The 25,170-nt window shown below is 39.4% G+C and overlaps 2 protein-coding genes across 3 annotated transcripts in view; both read right to left on the bottom strand.

Moving 5' to 3' along the window:
- Positions 1-22,337, bottom strand: part of LOC128602499 (microfibril-associated glycoprotein 4) — a 38,571-nt gene extending 16,234 nt beyond the window's left edge. Inside the window, exons 1-6 of one of the 2 annotated variants that reach the window (XM_053616354.1) lie at positions 22,279-22,337; positions 21,949-21,971; positions 21,504-21,749; positions 21,247-21,343; positions 16,610-16,777; positions 15,616-16,263 (exon numbers count right to left, since the gene is read on the bottom strand). In XM_053616354.1, the coding sequence (XP_053472329.1) occupies positions 15,977-16,263; positions 16,610-16,777; positions 21,247-21,343; positions 21,504-21,749; positions 21,949-21,951 (801 nt within the window). In that variant the 5' untranslated portion in view covers positions 21,952-21,971; positions 22,279-22,337 and the 3' untranslated portion in view covers positions 15,616-15,976. Of the gene's footprint in view, positions 1-15,615; positions 16,264-16,609; positions 16,778-21,246; positions 21,344-21,503; positions 21,750-21,948; positions 21,972-22,278 lie in introns of those variants that run through there. The other variant, XM_053616355.1, reaches the window with a different exon arrangement.
- LOC128602500 (microfibril-associated glycoprotein 4-like) lies at positions 3,733-22,334 on the bottom strand. Its single transcript, XM_053616357.1, has 6 exons — positions 22,279-22,334; positions 6,212-6,234; positions 5,736-5,984; positions 5,479-5,575; positions 4,775-4,942; positions 3,733-4,085 (listed from the first exon to the last, which is right to left on the bottom strand). Exons 2-6 carry the CDS (start codon positions 6,212-6,214, stop codon positions 3,805-3,807), a joined length of 798 nt encoding a protein of 265 aa, XP_053472332.1. The 5' UTR covers positions 6,215-6,234; positions 22,279-22,334; the 3' UTR covers positions 3,733-3,804.
- Positions 22,338-25,170: the final 2,833 nt, after the last annotated feature.

The raw sequence follows: 25,170 nt of genomic DNA, 5'->3' as shown, positions 1-25,170 counted from the left end.
GTGTAATAACCCGCGACAAAATAAAAAATTGCATCGAAGGGGGGAAGGCAATTGGAGCAAAATGGCTTCAATATGTAAAAAATAAATAAAGTATGGATAGTCTATCTATTATGGTTCAATTTGACAGAGAAAGAATGCCAGATAAAGTAAAAATAAGTTAGATGCATTACCCAGTAAGACCATACGTACTTCCTCCACTAAGATGCTTCAAGTGTCAGAAGTATGGACATGTTACTGCGGTTTGTAGAGGAAAACAGTGATGTGTGAGATCTGGGGGTGACCATGAATATGGTAAATGTGATGAAGGAGCAAAGGCAAAATGCTGCAATTGCAGTGATGAGCATAGTGCTGGATTTGGGGGATGCATTGCTCACAAACACTCTGTGAAAGTTCAAAATGTCGAGGGGCACGTCAGTGGCTAGTGGGGTGGGGATGACTGGTTTAAGACAAAAGACATAGAATGACTGAGCTATGCGGCTGTGTCTAGGCAAGTCCAGCTTGTACGTGACTTTGTTGATCTTTTTGATGATTTTGAATGGTCCGATGTATCTTGGGGTGAGCTTTCTGCAAGGATATGGTTGATTGAGATCTTTGATGGAAATCCAGACTGTCACCAGGCTGGTAATGGGGGTGTTCACTGCGATGATGATCAGCCTTTTGCTTGTAGGTGCGTGCTGTTTGTACAAGATGTTTTTGTGTACTCACCCAAACTTGTTCACTTCTTTGGAACCACTTGTCTATGGATGGGGGAGTCGGTGGGGTTGGTGTTCCATGGAAACAGAGGTGGCTGGTAGCCTAAAACACGCTGGAGCAGGGTGAGGTGTGTGGCTGAGTGATGTAGAGAGTTCTGGGCGTACTCAGCCCAGGGAAGGAATCTGGACCAGTCCTCGGGGTTGGACGCACAGAGTGTCCTATCTCCTGGTTGGCTCTTTCCACTTGACCATTCACTTGTGGGTGGTAGCCTGAGGTGAGACTGACGGTGATCCCCATCTTCTCCATGAAACTGTACCAGACCTGAGACATGAATTGTGGTCCTGATCACTGACGATCTCCTCTGGTATCCCAGAGTACCTGAATACATGCTGGAACAGCAATTCGGCCATCGTAAAGGCAGATGGGATGGTTGGTAGTGGAATTACATGCAGTGACTTGGAAAATTGGTCTGCAGCCACTAAGATAGTTGTGTTGCCTTGGGGTTCTGGTAGGTCAGTGATGGAGTCAATGGAAAGGTGGGACCATGGGCATTCAGGTATGGGTAGGGGACTGAGCTTGCCGGCAGGCAGTGTTTGATTGGGCACACGTAGAGCAGGAAGACACTATGTGGTGCACATCCCTTAGCATGTTGGGCCACTAGTACTTTTACCCTAACAGATGGTAGGTGCGCTGTGTACTTGGGTGACCTGTGGCAACCGCCGTGTGGGCCCAGGAAATGAGCTCCAGCCGGTGCTGCGCTGGCACAAACTGTTTCCTTGGTGGACATGCTGCTGGGATTTGTGATCGTGGTATGCGAGGGCTTAATCCAACTCCCATTCTAGGGAGCTGACTACAAAGGAAGGCAAGAGAATGAATTCATCATGGATTTCTTGAACCTCTGTGATGTATAGATGGGACAGGGCATCAGCCTTTGTATACTTGGAACTTGGCCTATAAGATAAGGTGACCTGGAAGTGGGAGAAGAATAATGGCCAGTGGGCTTGATGTGATGTCAGACGCTTGGCTGTACATAGGTATTCAAAGTTCATGTGGTCTGTGAAAATTATGAAGGGATGTGTTGCTCCCTCCAGCCAATGTCGCCATTCCTCCAGAGCTAGTTTGACTGCGAAGAGTTCTCTGTTTCCCACATCATAGTTTCATTCTGCTGGAGATAGTTTCTTGGAAAAGAAGGCCACGAGATGAAGCTTGGGCTTATCTCGGAACCTCTGAGAGAGGATAGCTCCCAAGAGAGGATAGTCTCCGATGCATCAACCTCTACAACAAAGGGCTTGGAAGGGTCCGGGTGCTTTAGGATGGGAGCTGTGGTGAAGGCTTTCTTGAGTTGATCTTGAGTTGGGCGGCTGGATTCCAGGGCAATCGATTAGCAGGGATGTTAAAGGGTGTGCAACGAAGCTGAAACCTCTGATAAAATGTTGGTAGAAGTTGGCAAAGCTGAGGAATCATTGTAAATCCCTGACTGTTGGTGGAGTGGTCCACTCCATCACAACCTGTACCTTCCCTTGGTCCATGGTGACCCCCTCAGGGCTGATGATGTAGCCCAAGAACGAGATGGTGTGTTGGTGGAATTCGCATTTCTCTGCTTTAACGTAGAGCTGGTGTTGAAAGAGTCTATGTAAGACTTGACAGACGTGGCGGACATGTTCCCCAGGTCCGTTCTATTAGCATCACATAAATATATATAAATAAAATCGCTTTTACTCTGCCCACGTTTTACATAGTTTCCTAAATTCTTTTGAATGTCCATGGAATAAACTAAAATATTAGATACCACAAGTGAACCTTCTGCCATCATTTACACATTTGTTAGTTGAGAGGGAGGAATTTGGCCAATAGTTGCTGCAAGCCTTTTATAATCAAATCAGTGTGTGAGAAGGCGGGACTTATAGAGGACATGTCCGGGAAAAAGAGGACGTATGGTCACCCTAACAAAAGCATTTCAGAGAAATATTTGTGATCATTTCTACCAAATTAACTGTATTTGTTTTAATTAACTTTAATTAAATAAATTTTATTAAATTTATTAGCGTGTCCACCAGGAGGTTGCTCATGTGAGTCAGAGAGAGAGAACCAGAACTATAATCAAGCAGCTGTCTATTTTGTGTTATGTTGAAAGATTAATTTCTTTGATATTAAATTCATTTTTTTTTAAAAATCCTGATAGTATTCCCATTTTTTACTAAATGTACCAATAATGTGATTGCTTTGTTTTCAGACATAACTCTAACGGATTACAGCTACCGGTGTTTTGTATCCTGATTACGTAACACTATTACATGTACTCTGTCACTCCCCAAACCTGCTGAGATATTACAGTGTGATGATATGTTTTCTTTAGTCACACATTCACATCAAATACAAGGAGGTTCTGAGACTTTCAGTGGTTCATGTCTTCGTCGCACTCAAGTAATGAGCCAATAAACTTTTATTCATCACATGATAAGCATGTAATACATACAGCTGTCTGTTAGCTGCATATCCATGAAAGCAAATGTTAGGTTTCTGGGTAATAATCAGATAATAAGGATGCAGAACTGAGGCTGGGTGCAGCACAACACACTTCAGTGTGTAAATACCCAGTGCACCATAATAATACTGAAAACTTTCATTAACACCTTAAAGTTTCAGACTTTTTTCAGTTTCTGAAGTTAAATAAAATTTATTAATAACTGTTATGAATAATGTACTAAATGAAGTGAATAATAGGGAAGGTGTGTCGTTACAAAAATCAGGAATGTAAGACTGGACTCAGACTTCATTTGCTGAACTTTTATTTCATTCTATATATAGGAATTTATAAGAGGAACAAAGGACATTATAGATTGATAAACACAAAGAACATTTAATTAACATATTTTTCCAAGGAAATTCATAGCATACTTATACATATTTCCTTACAAAATTAAACTTATAGAATATATAGTGGAGGATATTTCAGAGAGGATATACCACAGGATAAACCTAAAGATTAGAGATTATGATTAATTGGTAAATAGTCATACCATTTTACAGAAAGTCTGTCTCTATCTGCAGAGAGAGATATTATACTTATTCCTCTCTATTCTACTCTTCTGGTTTTCTAGGTCTGGAAAGCTAAAGATTTTCAAGATCTTCCAGACCCATCCGTTTGATCTTCATCACGATGGTCTTCAGAGAGTAGTAGTAACCTTTCCAGGACTGCCACATGATCCCTGTGTACGCTGTTCCCACATTTCCGTATTTGTACAGGCCGTTGGGGTTGGCGTAGTGGCACGAATAGTAGTACCAGTATCCATAGTACCAGAATCCTCCACTGTTAGTCTCAGCACAGTTTCCTGTAGGGTCTTTGTCAAAGGTTGCAAAATCCCTCCCATTCACATAGGATAAAGAATCACCTGGAAAAGACAAAGCAGAGGACAGTAGGACTTTGTTTGGATAGTCCTATGCTGAATCAAACCAGTCACGTGACTGTCACCAACCAACCAGCGGATTAACTAGATTTTCTGAGCTCCACATTCAGATGATTAAGTCCTTTGCATTTAGTTCATGCCTCTGAGGTTATATTTAATTTTCTTCTACACGTGCCCAGAGCTTAATAGACATGAGATACTAAATTGTGGTCATGAAACCGTAATTTTTGCACAGGATAGAGGCACATTTATCACACTTTAAATTCACTATATAGATGGGTTGTAATCATAAAATAAAGTCAGTCTTTGTGTTAATTCGATGCGCTCTGCTTTAAAGAAATCGTGTCCATGGTATGAAGGATAATCTGACCGAGTGCTAATCTGCTACTCTTACAGAGAAACTCTACTTTCATTCATCATTTTATCCAGAAAACATTCTCTCCTAAAGATAGGCCATGTCTCTGATTAAGATGTGTCTCCTCCCATGTCCTCCATGTTACACAGGATGATATTAAACAGGACGATATTATTAATTAATTAACAGTTATTCATATGTCACTCTCATGTAGCTTCTGAATAGCACTTATGTCTGTAGTTACTGAAGATCTATGTCTGAGGTCTTAATACTGATGTGTGTAATTTCAGTATTAGAAGTAATTTACTGATTTGCTCACCTGCTCCTCCATTGACGTATTCACCGATGTTCAGCCTGTAATTGCTGGACTCTGGGTTGATGTAGAACTGGGTGTACTGGGCGTAGGCACTGCCTCTCTCAAAATCCTCCATTTCCACTCTCAGCTGATACTTCTCCCTGTAGGTCATCAGGAAAATGTTCTCCAGACCTGAAATTATATTTAAACAATAATTCCAAATCATGACCTGGGAATATAAAGATATAATAATTCAGATAAATACAGGTGGTGCTGGAATATTTCACATTTCACAGTTTCTGCAAATGAGGAGCAATGCTTCTCTGTCTGTCAGACATCATTTAGAAATCTTTGTGTTTGTTTGTTTTTGAGTAACAGTCTGTACATAGTAAAAATGTAAATTAGAAATAACCGGATGTGCTGTATCAAGTGCTATTTTATAAGCTGCAGAATAATGAATATATAAAGAGTGAAGTTTGCAGTGATGGATGCGATCATTACAAGGACAATTCATGCAGCAATAATAGGCTACAGTGGCAATATACTAGACTCCTATTAGATTTATTTCAATGCTCGCCATCTTCTCATTATATCATCACATTTGCTTTATTTATTTATTCATTTTTAATTTTTTTTGGCAACCTCAGATGCCTGTGAGCAAGTGAACAAGTTTCATTTATAAAATTAGTGTGTTGCTACAATTACAAAATGACACAGTGTTCTCTCACCTAGCCAGTATTCACCATTGGCATCACCAAATCCATTCTTATAGTGCTCCCATGGCCGGTAGAAACTCAGATTGCCGTCGATTCTCCTCTGAATCACCTGGTTGGTGGATTATTCAGCATGGTGTACAGGTGGAAACAAAACATTGAGAAAAATGACTACATTTCAGAAAACCTGAAGCAGACAAGCAGTTACCTCACATTTATTTACCATTACAGTGTTCTCAAACAGCTTTAAACAGATTCATGTTCTCACTCACAGTCCACTTCCCATCATCATGGCCTCCGGTTTCCAGGCAGCCCATGTCACAGTACACCTTCATGGGTTTATTAGGACCTGCTGGATAAATGGTGTACACTCCACTGGGAACAGTGGCGTTCTTTACTGAGCTTTTCTTCAGGTTGTAAACATCCTCACAGTCCATCGGCAGGGACGTGTTAACGAGAACAGCCGAGTGGACCAGTGAGGACAACGCTACCACCAGCAGCAGCAGCAGCATGGCGTGATTCTGTAATAATAATAATAATAATAATAATTATTATTATTATTATAATTCTAATAATAATAATAACAGTAGTCATATTTAGTTAGATAGCACATTTTAAGCATTTGTAAATTAGACATATATTAAAACAATTGTAATAATCATACATTTATAAATCTTTGTAAAGGTAACAAACTTTTTTTTCTAAAAGAGCAGATTAGAAAAAAGGCAACAAAATGACAATAGCTCACCATCCTGTATGTGAAGATTGTTTCTAAAAATAATTTAAAATAAATACAAATAAAACAAAGGCAAATAGTTTTCAGTTCTCAATCATATTTCAGCATTCTGAAGAATTAAAAAATTATTTGTTTTAAGTGAGTTTTAAGTGATTTGTTTTATTTTAATAACTAATTAGTCATAATGTAAAATCACAATAATACTACTAATATTTAAATCTTCACAAGTGAATAAAATGAATTGTTTCTGTATTTATAATTACAGATATATGCATAACTGTTAAAAGTTAATTAACTATTCTTTATATTTCTCTGTTAACAGTAATAACTTGCATTGTTACGACACTCACCTGTGCTAATTCTCGTGTACGGAAGTTACGTTATTTGGCTGCAAACTGATACACTGTCAACACCTGCGCCTCTTTTATATCACACCGTTACCATCTTGGCAAAAATCCAAAGTTTTTCCTGTAAGAGGGTGAATTATCTGCTTCATCTCAAGGTTTCTTCCTCATAGCATCTCAGGGAGTTTTCCTTGCCACTGTCACCTCATTAGAGAGAAATTCATTCATTATTTAAAATCTGTATCCTGAATTTATATATTTCTGTAAAGCTGCTTTGGGACAATGTCCACTGCTAAAGTGCTATACAAATAAAAATGAATTGAACTGGAGGAAGTCTGAGCTTTGACATCACTTTTGTTAGCATCACCATTAATATGGATTATTCCATTATTCCATCAATTTGTAACCCAGTGTATCCATGAAGTGGTTCTCTTCTTGAATTCTTTGATTTCAGAGTTCATTGTCTAACAACACAAATAGAATGCCATATTTCTACAGGCACGTTACAATAGCACCACTAGACTTTAGTTGAGCTTCTAGTTCAACTGCGTTCCTGTCATACCCTGCATTGTGCATTGTTTTCTTTTTGTTTTGAATCAGAAAGTTCTCAAGTCAAGACATGTTCACAGTAACATAATCACAGTAATCATGATTAAAGGATTGCTTTAATCAGGAAAGGACAAGGATTAAAGACATATGTGGAATTAAACAAAACGGGAATAAATGTGTCACCAGAATGAGAACATTAGAAATCCTATTGTTAATAGACGTGCACATGCAGTAGCCTACAACACGAATACTTTCTACATACAGAGTGGCACTGACTCGAAATCCTTCCATTTCAATTTGATTAATATAGAGCTTTTAACACTGGACATTGGTGTTAGCCTATTTGACTGGCCAGTGGTTTAATTCAAACATCAATAAATGAAAAACAAATCAATCTATAATTAATGTGTAGCTTGTGGGGAATATTCAATAATAATTAAGATCTATGGCTACAATAAATAAAGGGACGATAGGGATGATAGAGGGCGTGCTGACCAGCTGTCTCACTGTGTGGTACAGGAACTGCACAGCCTCTGACCCAAGACCCTACAGCGGATTGTGAGGAGAGCAGAAAAGATCATCCTGGTCTCCCTACCCATCATCGACACATCATTCAACAACCGCTGTATCCACAAAGCCATCAGTATTGCGGACGACCCCTCTCACCTTTTTCATGGATAATTCACCCTCCTGCCATATGGCAGAGGAGTACAGGAGCATCCTTGCCACCACCAGCAGACTCCACAACAGTTTCTTCCCTGAGGCAGACAGGGAACACCCGGCTGCCTCCCAACACTCACCTGGGTTGGTCAAAAGCCTAACACAGTAAGGCTCATACTACTGCACACACACTAAGCCAATAAGACTCAGTACAATCACAGACATAGAGGGGAGAAGGGGACAAAAAGAAAACATATAGCTATATATATACGCTCATATATCTATAGGAACAAAGCTCCTACCATAGCTGGCCTTTCTGCACATGGGTAGTCTATACTGCACACTGCACTTTACATACAGTAACATAAAAATTTTAATGATCCAGATCACCCACTTTATCAATATTTCGACCACCTTCCTCCTGGCTGCAGGTATAGACTACCCATGTGCAGAAAGGCCAGCTATGGTAGGAGCTTTGTTCCTATAGATTTATGAGCGTATATATATAGCTATATGTTTTCTTTTTGTCCCCTTCTCCCCTCTATGTCTGTGATTGTTTTGATGGTTTATATGTATGGTGTTGTTGTGTTTATGTTTTTCTATGCACCCACGGTGGAAACAAATTTCCTCTTTGAAGCTCCTGGAGAGAAAGAAAACAGAAATTAACCCAGAATCACACAAAAACAACACTAAACAATAAGCAAAGAAAGAAAAACACAAATATTACAGGCCCTGTGGTGTGGTGGCAATAGCACTCAGACCCAGTTACACCAACACATGCAATAGAGGTGGTTAAACAGAGTAGAACCAGAATTATTGTTAACAATAAATAAAATGAAAAGTATAACCACTATAGTATGGAAACAATAGGTCATAGCAACAACACACACCCCATCAATAGTAAGGTGATAGTGTGTGAAAACAAACCTGAAAGAACAGGTTCAAGGCCGGGAAATGCATTAATTTAAGAAATAGCCTTTCACACTACATGTGGTTGCAAAACAAATAATATAAACCAAAAACTAAATCCAAAAACATAATCAACAAAAATAGCAACAAACAAATTGACATTGTAGCAATGAAAAATAACAGAACAAAAGAAAAGAAGACAGTGCAAAGTGCAAACAAGGAAAAAACAAACAAATTTACACTAGCAACAAATTAAAGCTGATATGCAGCACAGCGGAGGCAACCTGCGTGAAGTGGCCCCCCCATCCAACGCAAAACGTCGGCAAAATAGTCTCAATCGTTCGTGTTTCGTTTGTGCTGGTTTGTGCCAATAAATGCTCCGTTTGTGCTGCTTCGGTTCTGGAGATATTAAAAGAATATTTATAGGTCATTCTGGGGTCACTCAGCCCTCCCACATGCTCCAAATTCACCCCAAATAGTCTCAATCGTTTGTGCTTCGTTTGTGCTGGTTTGTGCTGATAAAAGTTTCATTTGTGCTGCTTTCATTTTTAAAATATTAGACATTAAGTTCTATGAGATTACGTCACCAGCCCCCCACATGCTCCAAATTCACCCTAAATAGTCTCAATCGTTCGTGCTTCATTTGTGCTGTTTTGTGCCGACTGTATTTTATTTTAACAATACAGCTGAAGTAACAAGGTAAAATCCAAACGACAAAACAAATCACATTAAATAGTCGCATTCACTTAATTGTTACCTATCCACTGTGCGTTTTCAACTTTTAAGAGAAACAGCGGATCACAGGATGTGTGAAATGTAACACGAACTCCAAGATAAGTGTTTTTACTTGTTACTGTATATGTTGTTATGAGAATAACAGTCGTAATATTAACATTGTTTTAACTAAATACACGCACCATAATCTGTTTGCGTTAGCTCTGTGTTTATACATACTGTGTGTGTGTATATATATATATATATATATATATATATATATATATATATATATATATATATATATATATATATATATATATATATATATCCAGATGGAAAGAAACATTAATCAAAGTTTAGTAAATCCAACAACGCCACCCTGGGGGAGAACCAGGGAAATACTCCCAAATAAAGGCACACAGATAAGTTTTACCAATTGAAGGCAAAGAACTTCAGAGTGAAACATGAGTATCAATACAAAAGTTACATTTTATTATAACACTTCAGCATCATTAGAAACTTATCCTATAAATATAAATTCTCTCTCCCATGAAGCACAATAAGAATTTTAAAACCAGCATTTCTCCAGGCCCAGCCTTGGCGGGAACAAGGCAGGCCAGCTACAGCTCAGGAGGTCATCCAAACCTACCTTAATTCACACCAAATTATCAAACACTACCTACACCATAAGGAAGTTGTTGTGTCAGCACACTGAGCAAGCTGTGAAGCACACACCACCAGGCAGCTAGCCTCCCCTGTCTCACACCAAGACTCACTGGCTCCTGGAGAGAAAGAAAACAGAAATTAACCCAGAACTACACAAAAACAACTCTGAACAATAAGCTAAGAAAGAAAAACAAAAATATTACAGACACTGTGGTGTGGTGGCAATAGCACTCAGGCCCACTAACACCACCACATGCAATAGAGGTGGTTAAACAGCACCAGAATTATTGTTAACAATAAATAAAATGAAAAGTATAACCACTATAGTATGGAAACAATAGGACATAGCGACAACATATACCTCATCAATAGTAAGGAGATAGTGTGGGAAAACTAATCTGAAAGCCTCTCATACTTGTCCCGTAATCCACATAATGGAGGTGGACAGATGCAAGTGCAGTAAAAGACTTTTATTGAGAGAGACAGGCAGACAAATCCAAAACATGAAACAAGAGCGTGATCAAAAACAAGCAATGGGTCAGGTGATCTACAAACAGGCATAAACAGTGCAAAGCTAGAATCAAGAATGGGAATCAAGAAACAAAGTCAATGAACATGAATCCAAAATGAGAAACTAGGAACAACCGCTTGGTAAGGTGAATACACTCAATACTACGCAAGGTACAAAGACACATGAGGGGTTTAAATGACAAACGAATCAGGGGTGGAAAACAAGACAGCTGAAAACAATGATGGCACACCTACAGGAACAACCAATGACAAGACAGGGGCGGAAAAAGGACAAAAACCATAACAAAAGCACACGTAGAAAGTAAACAAAGTCAGTGTCACTGAAGACCCAAAAGCATCAGCTCGCGCTTCGGATCTCTGAGCAGGCTGCATGCTACAGTGCTAGCTTGAGGGGAAATTGTGACAGAACCCCCTCCCCTGGCGGTCCTGGCTATAAGCATTATATTATTATATTTAAGCAAACATCTGCATGAGCTAAACATACAGAACGCACTTCAGAAAACTGGAAGGTATTTGTGAAGGGTTTTGACAGTAATGTAAATGTAAGCAAGGCAATCAGTCTGGCAAGATAAATAGCAAACAGCAAACAACCAATAAAAAGAGAACAACCGATGTAAAAATGTACACTCTGGTGTGCCACAAGGATAGCTGAGAGGTGTGACTATATTTTCTGTTTCCAGTTGAGAGTGTATGTTTTAGTTGACTCATAAACTCTCAATTAAGCCTGTCACGTGGTATAAGAACGGGTATAAGAACGGTATAAGAACAGCACCTGTGAACTGTGCCATCAGCTTTATTATGTTCAGTAAGACTGCATGTTGGTCATTTGTGTAATGCTTGCAAAAAGACTCTTCATGTCCTCTCTATCTTCTAAATAAAATCTCTTTACTTTTCTGTCCCTTTAAAAAGAGAGAGAGAGAGAAAAGTATGAATTAGAGAGAATTCAGGAAGTTTGTTACACCTTGCTCCCATTTCATCACGGGGCGGATGGACGGACACACTTTCTATGTGAAGTGTCTAGGGACTCTCTTCTCAGCTGAAGGGTGTTGGGTTTCAGAGCCTCGCGGATCTGGGCCTGGGGATCTCATATGGATCTGGAAGAAGAGCCGGAGATGAGTGCTGCTCTATCTCTTTCTCTGTCTTCTGGATCCAGCTCTCCAGCGGATTTTGGATCTCACGTCGTGACCCCTCCTTCCGCCGAATTGTGCAATAGCTACAGATCTGGAGTTCTTGCAAGGACGTTTCTCAGCAGGGTTGGCTCCTTCTACATCAGGGTCTAAATGGCCATCATTTTGGCCAGCCACGCCCCTATTGATGGAGCCTCTGCAGGGGAACATCCTCTAATTTCGAGGGATATGCGTGTTGTCAGGCAGCTGATTCACATCTGCAGACCACGCATACCTTCCTGGGACCTTTCTGTGGTCCTTGAAGTTCTGTCAGGTGCCCCATTTGAGCTCTTAGAGTCAGCCTCAGAGAAGCTTCTAACTCTAAAGGTAGCTCTTCTACTGGCCCTGACATCTCTCAAGCGAGTAGGAGATCTACAAGCTCTCTCTGTTGCCCCTTCCTGCCTTGACTTTGCCCCGGATTAACCAAGGCCTTCCTATATCCTAGGCCGTATTATATTCCTAGAGTGCCTACATCTGCTGCACAGTCAGTAGTGTTGCAGGCTTTCTGCTCTCCTCCGTTCCTCACACTGGAACAAGAGAAATTGCACCTACTGTGTCCAGTAAGGGCTCTCTGCACTTATGTCCACCACTCCAGCCAGTGGCGTAAGTTGGAGCAGCTGCTGGTCTGCCCCGGTGGTGACAGTAGAGGTGATGCTGTGTCGAAGCAGTGCATATCTAATTGGATAGTGTAAGCAATCTCTATCGCTTATGAGGCGCATGGTCTTGCTTGGTCTCTTGCCATAAGGGCTCATTCCACTAGCTCGCCTCCTCAAAGGCTTTGTCCAAAGGCGTACCTTTACAGGATGTGTGTGCTGTGGTGAGGTGGTCTACGCCACACACATTCATTCAATATTACAGCCTGGATATTCATTCTGCCCTGGGCTCGAGTGTCTTGCAGTGACCCTCGGGCTCGGGTCTTTTTATACAGGCCATACACTCAGTAAGATGGAATGGGAACTGTCCTTCCCACTGCATGGAACTTGCACAATCTTGAGTTTTCTTTGAAAGGGAACATCTGGGTTACACATGTAACCCTGTTCCCTGAGAAGGGAACAAGACATTGCGTAGCTTTGTCAGACCAGGCAGGCCTGTGATTTGCATCTTTGCTTCAGATAATAGAGGCTGGTGGCATGGTTCACAGGTGCCATTTTTATATCATGCAACACACTTAATGTCACCTGATCACGGCACACCTATAAATAGACATGATGTTACATAAGCTTCAGATACTGGTCACACCCGAGAACATTTCCCACAGTGTGGAGCTCACGCAACGTCTCATTCCCTTCTCAGGGAAGAGGGTTACATGCGTTAAAGAAATTTTTTGTATGTCAGTAAAGAAAACAGCATACTATGTAAAATTATGAAGATAAAAAAAAACATTTTTTACCAATTTACCAGCTAATTTCCTTATAAAATAAACATATTTACCTGAGTCTACAATTTTTTTTAAAGCAAAGGGTCGACACACAAAATGTTGACATTGTTTCATTTATTTCTGTTTAGTGCTCTTTATAATATTTTTTAATATAGAAGCTTTTTTTTCTTTTTACAGCATGCTCTTTGCAATACAAAAAAGTAACAAAATACATTCAACTGGAAATTAAAATTGTATTTAAAGACACCAGCAGTGCTTGTTGGGCAACTTTAAACTTCTATACGGTTTGTTATTTTGCATAGATTAGATTAATTTAACAAAATAATCTACTGAGCCCAAATCATAGAAAATGCTGCTTTGTTAAAAGTGCATTCAAGGGTTCTTTTGCAGAGACTCCTAAAGTGATTTTACTTTAAACCCACTCAGGAAAGGAGACCCTGCACGTAAAGGATTTTCACAGAGGGACAAAGTGAAGACATGTTAAGGGTTCTAATGTTTATTTATAATGTGTGATTTATATTCATGCTGTAAGGATAGATAAATGATTCGTTGTGTTATATGTTGTGACAAACACAAACCTGTGCAACAACAAATGTCTTAATCTGATGCAAGAACATTCATGACTTTTTGTAAATGGTGCATGACTTCTTTTGTACTTTTTTATTTTTAGATCCTCTCTCAGGTGGATTACCAGAATCATGTGTCAGGGAGTTGGACAGCATTTTTTTAAATGTCATCTGTTACTTTTCAGTGTTGTTTGTTGAGGATTGAATGTTGATTAACATTGTGTGTGTATTTGTTCATCACTGAGAAAGCCTTATCTCAGTTCAATTTAATGTGATTCAATCAATGTAGAAAATTTAACATGATACGCTGATAGTAACGTTTACTCTCGTTGCTGTCCATGGTGCTGTCCCTCATTCTCAATCACATTTAGGCCATTTATTTTATTGTTTCATTATTAAAACAAGCAAGCAGGGAGCAAAGCTTGCAATATAAACTACCTTTATTTTTGATATTGTGTGTATTTACTGAATTTTTATTTATAAGCTTTCAGGCATTATTCTGTATGATTTTAAAGTTTGTTGTTTAAAATGATTCACAGAAGCACAAACATTCCAGGTATTTGGGAAAGTTAAATATCGGAGATATTGTGAGAGAGGGAATTGTGTGCTTATGAGTTTTATAACTGAAAATCTTAAAATTAAAAAAAAAATAATAATAATTGGGTATTGTACAAAACAATAAAAAACATAAATCTACAATCACAAACTCCTCAAGCATGAGGAAATGAGTATGTTTTTCCCCATAAACCCACTATCATATCGATCTAAATCTTACAGGACCAGTCCATCTAGCTGCCTGTTTGCCAGTGTACTGAATAATGTTCATGTTTTCTGCTGAATCATTCTTGTATGATGATTGATGTTATCAAATTTTTCTTTATAAAATATCAGAACTGTAAATATCAATATATATATATATATATATGCATTTAAAAACATTTTAATATATACATATTACAAGTAATAAAAGTAAAATAGTAAGAAAACTGAAAAAGTTCAGTAAACAGTAATAAACAGTAATAAATGAAGCAAAGTCAGTATTTGGTATGACAACCATTTGCTTTTTAAAAAAAAAAAAAAAACATCAGAAAGGAACTGAGTTTTACTGCATATGTTGGAGAATCTTGCTGCATTTCTTTTGGAGACTTAGAATCACTTCTCAAAAAATTGTGTTTTTGTCTGAAAAGTGTCATTACAAAGTTACATAATATGTGGCTTTCTTTCCTGATATGCAAACGTTTTTCTATAATATTTAATTTTCTGTTGGAAAAGTAATGTGTGGAAATATAAAATGTTTTGTACTGACTCAGTAATGCAGATCTCATAAAATAAACATAAAAATTTGTACTGAAATACAGTCCCTAAGACTGAGACCTAAAATTTCTGACAAATAATTATAACTGACAAGGTTATTTTAGCCATCTACATCAGTACACTGGAGTATAAATTAAATAATGAATGTCAGCTCGAAGTGCAGACTTTCATCCAAATCGGGGGAATTGCGTAGGAACACTTTTTATATGTGGTATCCCCTTTTTAAAGGGACCAAAAGTAATTGGACAATCAGCTGCTCAGCTGTTCTATGACCAGGTGTGTGTTATCTGTATATCACATGATAAGCATGTAATACATACAGCTGTGTGTTAGCTGCATATCCATGAAAGCAAATGTTAGGTTTCTGGGTAATAATCAGGTAATAAGGACACAGAATTGAGGCTGGGTGCAGCACAACACACTTCAGTGTGTAAATACCCAGTGCACCATAATAATACTGAAAACTTTCATTAACACCTTAAAGTTTCAGACTTTTTTCAGTTTCTGAAGTTAAATAAAATTTATTAATAACTGTTATGAATAATGTACTAAATGAAGTGAATAATAGGGAAGGTGTGTCGTTACAAAAATCAGGAATGTAAGACTGGACTCAGACTTCATTTGCTGAACTTTTATTTCATTCTATATATAGGAATTTATAAGAGGAACAAAGGAGGTTATAGATTGATAAACACAAAGAAGATTTAATTAACATATTTTGGGGAAAAAAGTATACCAGAAAAAAATATGTATTCATAACATACTTATACATATTTCCTTACAAAATTAAACTAATAGAGTATATAGTGGAGGATATTACAGAGAGGATATACCACAGGAAAAACCCAAAGATTAGAGGTTATGATTAATTGGTAAATAGTCATACCATTTTACAGAAAGTCTGTCTCTAACTGCAGAGAGAGATATTATACTTATTCCTCTCTATTCAACTCTTCTGGATTTCTAGGTCTGGAAAACTAAAGATTTTCAAGATCTTCCAGACCCATCCGTTTGATCTTCATCACGATGGTCTTCAGAGAGTAGTAGTAACCTTTCCAGGACTGCCACATGATCCCTGTGTACGCTGTTCCCACATTCCCGTATTTGTACAGGCCGTTGGGGTTGGCGTAGTGGCATGCATAGTTGTACCACCAATATGGTCCATTGTACCAGAATCCTCCACTGTTAGTCTCCGCACAGTATCCTGTTGCGTCTTTGTCGAAGGTTGCAAAATCCCTCCCATTCACAAAGGATAAAGAATCACCTGGAAAAGAGAAATCAGAGGACACTAGGACTTTGTTTGGATAGTCCTATGCTGAATCAAACCAGTCACGTGACTGTCACCAACCAACCAGCGGATTAATTAGATTTTGTGAGCTCCACATTCAGATGATTAAGTCCTCTGCATTTAGCTCATGCCTCTGAGGTTATATTTAATTTTCTTCTGCACGTGTCCAGAGTTTTATATCTTGCATAACCGACCCACATGTGTAACTCTCATGTAGCTTCTGAATAGCACTTATGTCTGTAGTTACTGAAGATCTATGTCTGAGGTCTGAATACTGATGTGTTTAATTTCAGTATTAGAAGTAATTTACTGATTTTCTCACCTGCTCCTCCGTTGACGTATTCACCGATGCTCAGCCTGTAATTGCTGGACTCTGGGTTGATGTAGAACTGGGTGTACTGGGCGTAGGCACTGCCTCTCTCAAAATCCTCCATTTCCACTCTCAGCTGATACTTCTCCCTGTAGGTCATCAGGAAAATGTTCTCCAGACCTGAAATTATATTTAAACAATAATTCCAAATCATGACCTGGGAATATAAAGATATAATAATTCAGATAAACACAGGTGGTGCTGGAATATTTCAGATTTCACAGTTTCTGCAAATGAGGAGCAATGCTTCTCTGTCTGTCAGACATCATTTAGAAATCTTTGTGTTCAATTTCAAAGGGAACTTCACGTTGTGTTTAGCATAACTATGGGAGCGCCGCTCGCGTGCGACCGGCATCTGAAGCTTGTGTAAAATCAAGCCTATTTGTAGGCCTGCCATGATCAATTAAGCGCGTTGCCTGATATATATATATGGCACCTGTGAACCACGCCGTCAGCCTTATTATTTTCAGTGAAACACTGCATGTCGGTTGTTTGTATAAAGAAACAAAACGACGCTACATTTCCTCTCTATCTTTTCTCGAAATCTCAGAATGTTTCTATCCCTTTAAAAAAAGAGAGAAGAAAAAAAAGGAATGAGCGAGAGAAAAAAAAAAATGAGTGAGTGAATTCAGGAAGTGTGTTACGGCTTGCTCCCATTTCATCACGGGGAATAGTGCACACTTTATCTCTGAAGTGTCTATGGATGGAGCATGCGATGGCAGACTCGAGAGGCTGCGCATTGTAACGCCTACACTAGGCAGGTCCGCTCACGACTCGCTCTCTTCTTGGAAGCCGAAGCGAATTGGGTTTCAGAGCCTCGCGGATCTGGGCCGGCCGCTGCCGAGGCAACTAGCCATCTCAGGTCTGGGGAATCTATTGTGGATCTGGAAGAGGAGCCGGAGACGAGCGCTGCTCTATCTCTTGCTCTGTCTTCTGCGTCCAGCTCTCCGCTGGACTTTGGAGCTCGCGTCGCGACTCCTCATTCCCCTATGGAAAGCCAAAAAAAAAACCCACACACAAAAATAATAATAATAATTCCTCTCTGACTCTGATGAGCCAGAATGGTGTACTAAAAACTGAGAGCAGCATATAAAGAGCTGCTTGAAGTGATTACTAAGGCTGGATGAGCTTTTTCTCCCCAGTGAAAGTAAATCCCTCACACTGCAGAAACTCCCCTTTCTTCCAGAAGTGCATGACAAAATATCAGGCTTCTAGGGGAAAACCATGCATAAGCCGTATTTATAGCCCCACGATGTTGGATTATTCGGCCACTGCCTGATCTAAGAATGTGCATAAAGGCCAAGCAGACAAAGAAGAGCAGTCCTGAGGGGCTGTGGAGGGACGTATCAGGGGACATGAGATTGTTAGGGCAGTTAGCCCCCAGTGCTACTGTGGGGCCTCCCCTAGCCAAGGCTGTCCCAAGTTTTCAGTGTTCTCTGGTCAGCGAGCTGTCATAGGGCAACGAAAACCTATAGTTTTCCCTCCAATAGAATGTGGAATAGTTAACGTCACTAAAAGACCATCTGGCAGCGTGGAAACTACTGCCAAATGTGTCTCTATGGGTTCTGTCTATTGTAGAAAAGGGTTACCGGGTCCAGTTTAGAGCTCAACCCCCCTGGTTCAGAGGTGTGCTCACCACAGTAGTCAGCACAGACCAGAGCCCGACGTTAGCGCAGGAAGTAAGATCCCTCTTGGACAAAGGGGCCATAGAACATGTACCCCATTCCCTGAGGGAGGGAGGTTTTTACAGCCGTTATTTCCTGGTCCACAAAAAATAGAGGAGTATGCGGCCAATTTTAGATCTGCGTCATCTGAACTGTACTCTTCGAACATACAGGTTCAAGATGCTGACACTCACACTTATCGTTCCACAGATTCAGTTTGAGGACTGGTTTGTGATGATAGATCTAAAAGGTGCATATTTCCACATAGAAATATCGCTAGCTTTATCCACTCACACCTTCACAAAGTGAATGGATGTCACTCTGGCTCCATTGTGACTCCAGGACATCCGTGTACTAAACTACCTGGATGACTGGTTAATTCTAGCATGATTCAGGAACTGGCGGTTCAACATCGAGATGTTGTTCTCGCCCACATGAAGAGCTTGAGGCTCAGGTTGAACCTCAGAAAAGTATGCTTTCTCCAGTGCAGTGGACAACTTTTCTAGGGGTTAAAAGGATTCTACTACGATGTGGGCGTTTATTTCTCCAACATGCGTAGGGTCAATCCAATCAACATTGAGCAAGATAAAGCTGGATCTTGGCATCCCCTCCAGTCTATATGGGAGACTATTGGAGCTTATGGGCAGCCAACGTCATACCATTGGGCCTATTGCACAGGAGACTGTTTCAGTGGTGGCTGAGAAGTTGGGGGTTTCATCCAAGGATGAAACCTCTGAGGGTAATCAGTGTCACGTGGCGATGCATACGTGCTCTGAGAATTTGAGTGTCCCTGGTTTCTAGCCTTGGGTCACACTCTAGAGGTGTCTCCTTAGCGCAAGGCGGTAATGACAGACACCTCCCTCATGGGCTGGAGTGCGGTCTTAGACAGCTGTCCAGCTCATGGTCTCTGGAGTGGCCCTCATCTGGAGCGGCATATAAATTGCCTAGAAATGTGGGCCATATTTCTAGCACTGAAATGCCTTCTTCCTCAATTGAGAGGTCACCATGTGTTTACAGACAACACAGCAGTGGTCTGATATATTGACCACCAGGGAGAATTATGTCCGCGCCCCCTGTTCAGGCAGGTGCAACTAATTCTTCTCTGGGCAGAGGGAAAGTTTTGTCAGTGCAATGTTCATTCTGGGCAACTGGAATGTGTGGGCAGACATCCTGTTGAGGCAGGAGCTGAGGCCCAGGGATTGTTGGCTCCATCCACAAGTTCTGGAGTCCATATGGGCGAGGTTTGGCCAAGCGGGACTGCATGTGTTTGCCTCCAAGGAGACAACAAACTGTGGTTCACCCTCACTCCTCCCGCACATTTAGGGCTGGATGCCATGGTGCACATGTGGCCGAGGTCACATCTGTACGCTTTTCCCCCGATCGATCTAGTTCCAGCGAGAGTTAGCCAAGACAGTCTATGTCTGCTGCTTGTAGCACCTTATTGGCCAGCTCGAATATGGTTCTCAGAGATAATATCCCTGCTAGATGGCACTCCTTGGGAGATTCCCATCCGCAGGGATCCACTGTAGACCCAGTGAACTGCACAATAGCTACAGTCCTGGAGTTCTTGCAAGGACGTTTCTCAGCGGGGTGGACTCCTTCTACAATCAGGGTTTACGTGGCCACCATTTCGGCCAGCCACGCCCCTATTGATGGAGCCTCTGTGGGGCAACATCCTCTAACTTCAAGGTTTATGCGTGGTGTCAGGCAGCTGAGGCCCATCTGCACGCCACGCATACCTTCCTGGGACCTTTCTGTGGTCCTGGCAGGTCTGTCACGTGCCCCATTTGAGCCGTTAGAGTCAGCCTCTGAGAAGCTTCTGACTCTAAAGGTAGCTCTTCTGCTGGCCCTGACATCTCTCAAAAGAGTAGGAAATCTACAAGCTCTCTCTGTTGCCCCTTCCTGCCTTGACTTTACCCCTGGATTAGCCAAGACCTTCCTGTATCCTAGGCTGGATTGTATTCCTAAGGTGCCTACATCTGCTGCCCTGCCTGTGGTGTTGCAGGCTTTGTGCCCTCCTCTGTTCCTCACACTGGAACAAGAGAGAATGCACCTACTGTGTCCAGTAAGGGGTCTCCGTACTTACGTCCACCACTCTGGCCAGCGGCCAGTGGCTCTAATTGGATAGTGGAAGCAATATCTATCGCTTATGAGGCACGCAGTCTCGCTACACCTCTGGGCATAAGGGCTCATTCCACTAGGGCGGTTGCCTCCTGGAAGGCTTTGTCCAACGGGGTATCCTTACAGGATGTGTGTGCTGCTGCAGGGTGGTCTACGCCACACACATTCATTCGATATTACAGCCTGGATATTCATTCCACCCTGGGCTCGAGTGTCTTGCAGTGACCCTCGGGCTTGGGTCTTTTTGAACAGGCCGTACCCTTGGTATGATGGAGTGGGTATTCTCCTTCCCATAGTGTTATGCTAAATGCAATGTGAAGTTCATTTCTGTCTTTATTTGTTTGTTTGTTTATTTATTTATTTATTTATTTGTGAGTAACAGTCTACACAAAATCAAAAGTGTAATAAGAAATAACCGGATGTGCTGTATCAAGTGCTATTTTATAAGCTGCAGAATAATAAATATATAAAGAGTGAAGTTTGCAGTGATGAATGTGGTTATTACTAGGACAACTCATGCAGCAATAATAGGCTATAGTGGCAATATATAGACTACCATTAGATATATTTCAGTGATCACCTTCTTCTCTTTATATTATCACATTTACTTCATTTATTTATTTATTTATTTATTTATTTATTTATTTATTTAGTATAAAAGGGAGCCCCCCTTAGGACGCCACTGAAAAATCTCTGCTGTATCTATTCAAGAATCTGGCAACCTCGGTGGCCTGCAAGTGATCAAGTTTCTTTTATAAAATTAGTGTGTTGCTACAATTACAAAATGACACAGTGTTCTCTCACCTAGCCAGTATTCACCATTGGCATCACCAAATCCATTCTTATAGTGCTCCCATGGCCGGTAGAAACTCAGATTGCCGTCAATTCTCCTCTGAATCACCTGGTTGGTGGATTATTCAGCATGGTGTACAGGTGGAAACAAAACATTGAGAAAAATGACTACATTTCAGAAAACCTGAAGCAGACAAGCAGTTACCTCACATTTATTTACCATTACAGTGTTCTCAAACAGCTTTAAACAGATTCATGTTCTCACTCACAGTCCACTTCCCATCATCATGGCCTCCGGTTTCCAGGCAGCCCATGTCACAGTACACCTTCACGGTTTTATTAGGACCTGCTGGATAAATGGTGTACACTCCACTGGGAACAGTGGCGTTCTTTACTGAGATTATCTTTAGGTTGTAAACATCCTCACAGTCCATCGGCAGGGACGTGTTAACTAGAACAGCCGAGTGGACCAGTGAGGACAACGCTACCACCAGCAGCAGCAGCATGACGTGATTCTGTAATAATAATAATAATAATAATAATAATAATAATAATAATAAGTTTTATTTATATAGCACATTTAATATTTTTAAATCAGACATATAATAAAACAATTGTCATAATCATAAACTTATAAATCTTTATAAAGGTATAGAACTTTTTTTTTTTTTAAAGTGCAGATTAGTAAAAAGACAATAAATGGCAAAAGCTTACCATCCTGTATGTGAAGATTCTTTCTAAAAAAAAAAAGTAATTAAAACAAACTGAAATAGTTTTCAGTTCTCAATCATATTTCTGCATTCTGAAGAATTTTAAAATTTATTTGTTTTAAGTGAGTTTTAAGTGATTTGTTTTATTTTAATAACTAATTAGTCATAATGTAAAATCACAATAATACTACTAATATTTAAATCTTCACAAGTGAATAAAATGAATTGTTTCTGTATTTATAATTACAGATATAAGCATAACTGTTAAAAGTTAATTAACTATTCTTTATATTTCTTTGTTAACAGTAATAACGTGCATTGTTATGACACTCACCTGTGCTAATTCTCGTGTACAGAAGTTACGTTATTTGGCTGCAAACTGATACACCGTCAACACCTGTGCCTCTTATATATTGCACCGTTACCATCTTGGCAAAAATCCAAAGTTTTTCCTGTAAGAGGGTGAATTATCTGATTTATCTCAAAGTTTCTTCCTCATAGCATCTCAGGGAGTTTTCTTTGCCACTGTCACCTCATTAGAGATAAATTCATTCGTTATTTAAAATCTGTATCCTGAATTTATATATTTCTGTAAAGCTGCTTTGGGACACTGTCCACTGTTAAAGTGCTATACTAATAAAACTGAATTGAACTGGAGGAAGTCTAAGATTTTACTGGTGTGTGCGTGCAACTGTGCAGTTTCTTGATTTATATGGTACACAATTTTTCCCATCAGGAAGTTCTTTCTTGTTAACCCAACACTCGCCCTCATGAAGACTCCGTCTGTCTAAATGTGCACTGAATTCTCTATGGACAAATCATATTTTATTCAATATATTATAATGCAAAGTGCACCATAAATACATTCAGTGCACATACAGTACTGTGCAACAGTCTCAGGCCCCTTACATAACAAAGTACAAACTTTGTTAAAAAATTTTATTTTATGAAATCTGCATTATCAAGTCAGTACAAAAACATTTCCGATTCCCATACATTAGTTTTACAGCAAAAATTAAATGTTACAGAAAAATGTTTATATGTCTGTAAAGAAAGCAACGTATTATGGGAGACACTTTAACAACAAATAAACTGACAAACACATTTTAAGGGTTGACACACAAAATGTTGACTTTGTTTCATTTATTACTGTTTACTGCTCTTTATAATTTTTTTTTTTTAATGTAGAAACTTTTAAATGTGCATGTGCAAAGACTTTTGCACAGTACTGTAAATCCAATGTAGATAAATTCAGTACCAAAATATTTTGAGTTCCTTCACCTGGAATTTTTTATTTTATTTAAAGACACCAGCAGTGCTGTTGGGTTCAAGGTTTTCTGCAAATCAGGCAACTTTAAACTTCTATACGGTTTGTTGTTTTGCATAGATTAGATTATTATAACAAAATAATCCACTGAGGCCCAAATCATAGAAAATGCTGTTTTGTTAAAAATGCATTCAAGGGTTCTTTTGCAGAGACTCCTAAAGTGATTTTACTTTAAACCCACTCAGGAAAGGAAACCCTGCATGTAAAGGATTTTCACAGAGGGACAAAGTGAAGACATGTTAAGAGTTCTAATGTTTATTTATAATGTGTGATTTATATTCATGCTGTAAGGATAGATAAATGATTCACTTATGTCGTAATATGTTGTGACAAACACAAACCTGCGCAACATATTCATGTTTTTGTTTTTGTAAATGGTGCATGACTTCTTTTGTACTTTCTTATTTTTAGATCCTCTCTCAGGTGGATTACCAGAATCATGTGTCAGGGAGTTGGACAGCATTTTTTAAATGTCATCTGTTACTTTTCAGTGTTCTTTGTTGAGTATTTAATGTTGATTAACCTTGTGTGTGTATTTGTTCATCACTGAGAAAGCCTTATCTCAGTTCAATTTACTGTGATTCGTATCAATGTAGAAAATTTAACATGATACGCTGACAGTAACTTTTACTCTCGTTGCTGTCCATGGTGCTGTCCCTCATTCTCAATCACATTTAGGCCATTTATTTTATTGTTTCATTATTAAAACAAGCAAGCAGGGAGCAAAGCTTGCAATATAAACTACCTTTATTTTATTTAGAAGCTTTCAGTCACTTCTCTGTATGATTTTAAAGTTTGTTGTTTAATATGATTCACAAAAGCACAAATATTCCAGGTATTTGTGTCATGATTTCCCCATAAGTCAGCGCTGCAGTACTGCAGTGTGCTCGGAAAACCGAAGCGCAACCTTGTGCACGAGCTCGGTGCGCGAGCCCTTAGCGAACGCATGCTTTTCGGTCTTCAATGACATTGACTTTGTTTACACTGGACACATGCTTTTGTTATGGTTATGTTCAGTCTCTGCACCTGTTTTATCGTTGGTTGTTTTCCGAATGTGTGTGTCATCATGGGTTTCAGCTGCCCTGTGTTTCACCTCTGATTACGTTTGTTATTTAAACTCCTCATGTCTCTTTGCACAGCGCGTAGTAATGAGTGTATTCTCGTTACCAAGCGGTTGTTCTTTGTTCTCGTTCTCATTTCATGTTTATTGACTTTGTTTCTCGTTTATCATTCTGTATTCTAGCCTAGCCCAGTTTATGCCTGTTTGTAGATCGCCTGACCCATTGCCTGTTTTGACCATGCTTCTGTATCATGATTTGGATTTGTCTGCCTGTTGCTCATAATTAAAAGTCTTTTACTGCACTTGCATCCATCCAATCCTCCCTTACGTTCCGGGACATGACAATTTGGGAAAGTTAAATACTGAAGACAGTGCAAGGGTGAGAGAGGGAATTGGACTTTATAACTGAAAATCTTATAATTAAAAAAATAATAATTGGGTATTGTACAAAAGAATAAAAAAAAAGAGAATCCTACAATCACAAACTTACTTAGTGCGTTTTGTCCCATAAACCCACTATCATGTCGATCTAAATCTTACAGGACCAGTCCATCTAGCTGCCTGCTTGCCAGTGTACTGAATAATGTTTGTGTTTTTTGTTGAATCATTCTTGTATGATGATTGATGTTACCAAATTGTTCTTTAGAAAAGGTCAGAAATTACTGCTCAGTTTAAAATGTAAACATCAATATATATGCATTTAAAAACATTTTAATATATATGTATTTAAAAATAATAAAAGGAAAAAGGAAAAAAAAAGTAAAGTGCAGTAAACAGTAATAAACAGTAATAAACGAAACAAAGTCAGTATTTGGTGTGACAACCCTTTGCTTTTTTAA

Source organism: Ictalurus furcatus, chromosome 26, assembly GCF_023375685.1.
Source record: "Ictalurus furcatus strain D&B chromosome 26, Billie_1.0, whole genome shotgun sequence".
Lineage (NCBI taxonomy): Eukaryota > Metazoa > Chordata > Actinopteri > Siluriformes > Ictaluridae > Ictalurus > Ictalurus furcatus.
This window is presented reverse-complemented; position numbering and strand designations above follow the sequence as displayed.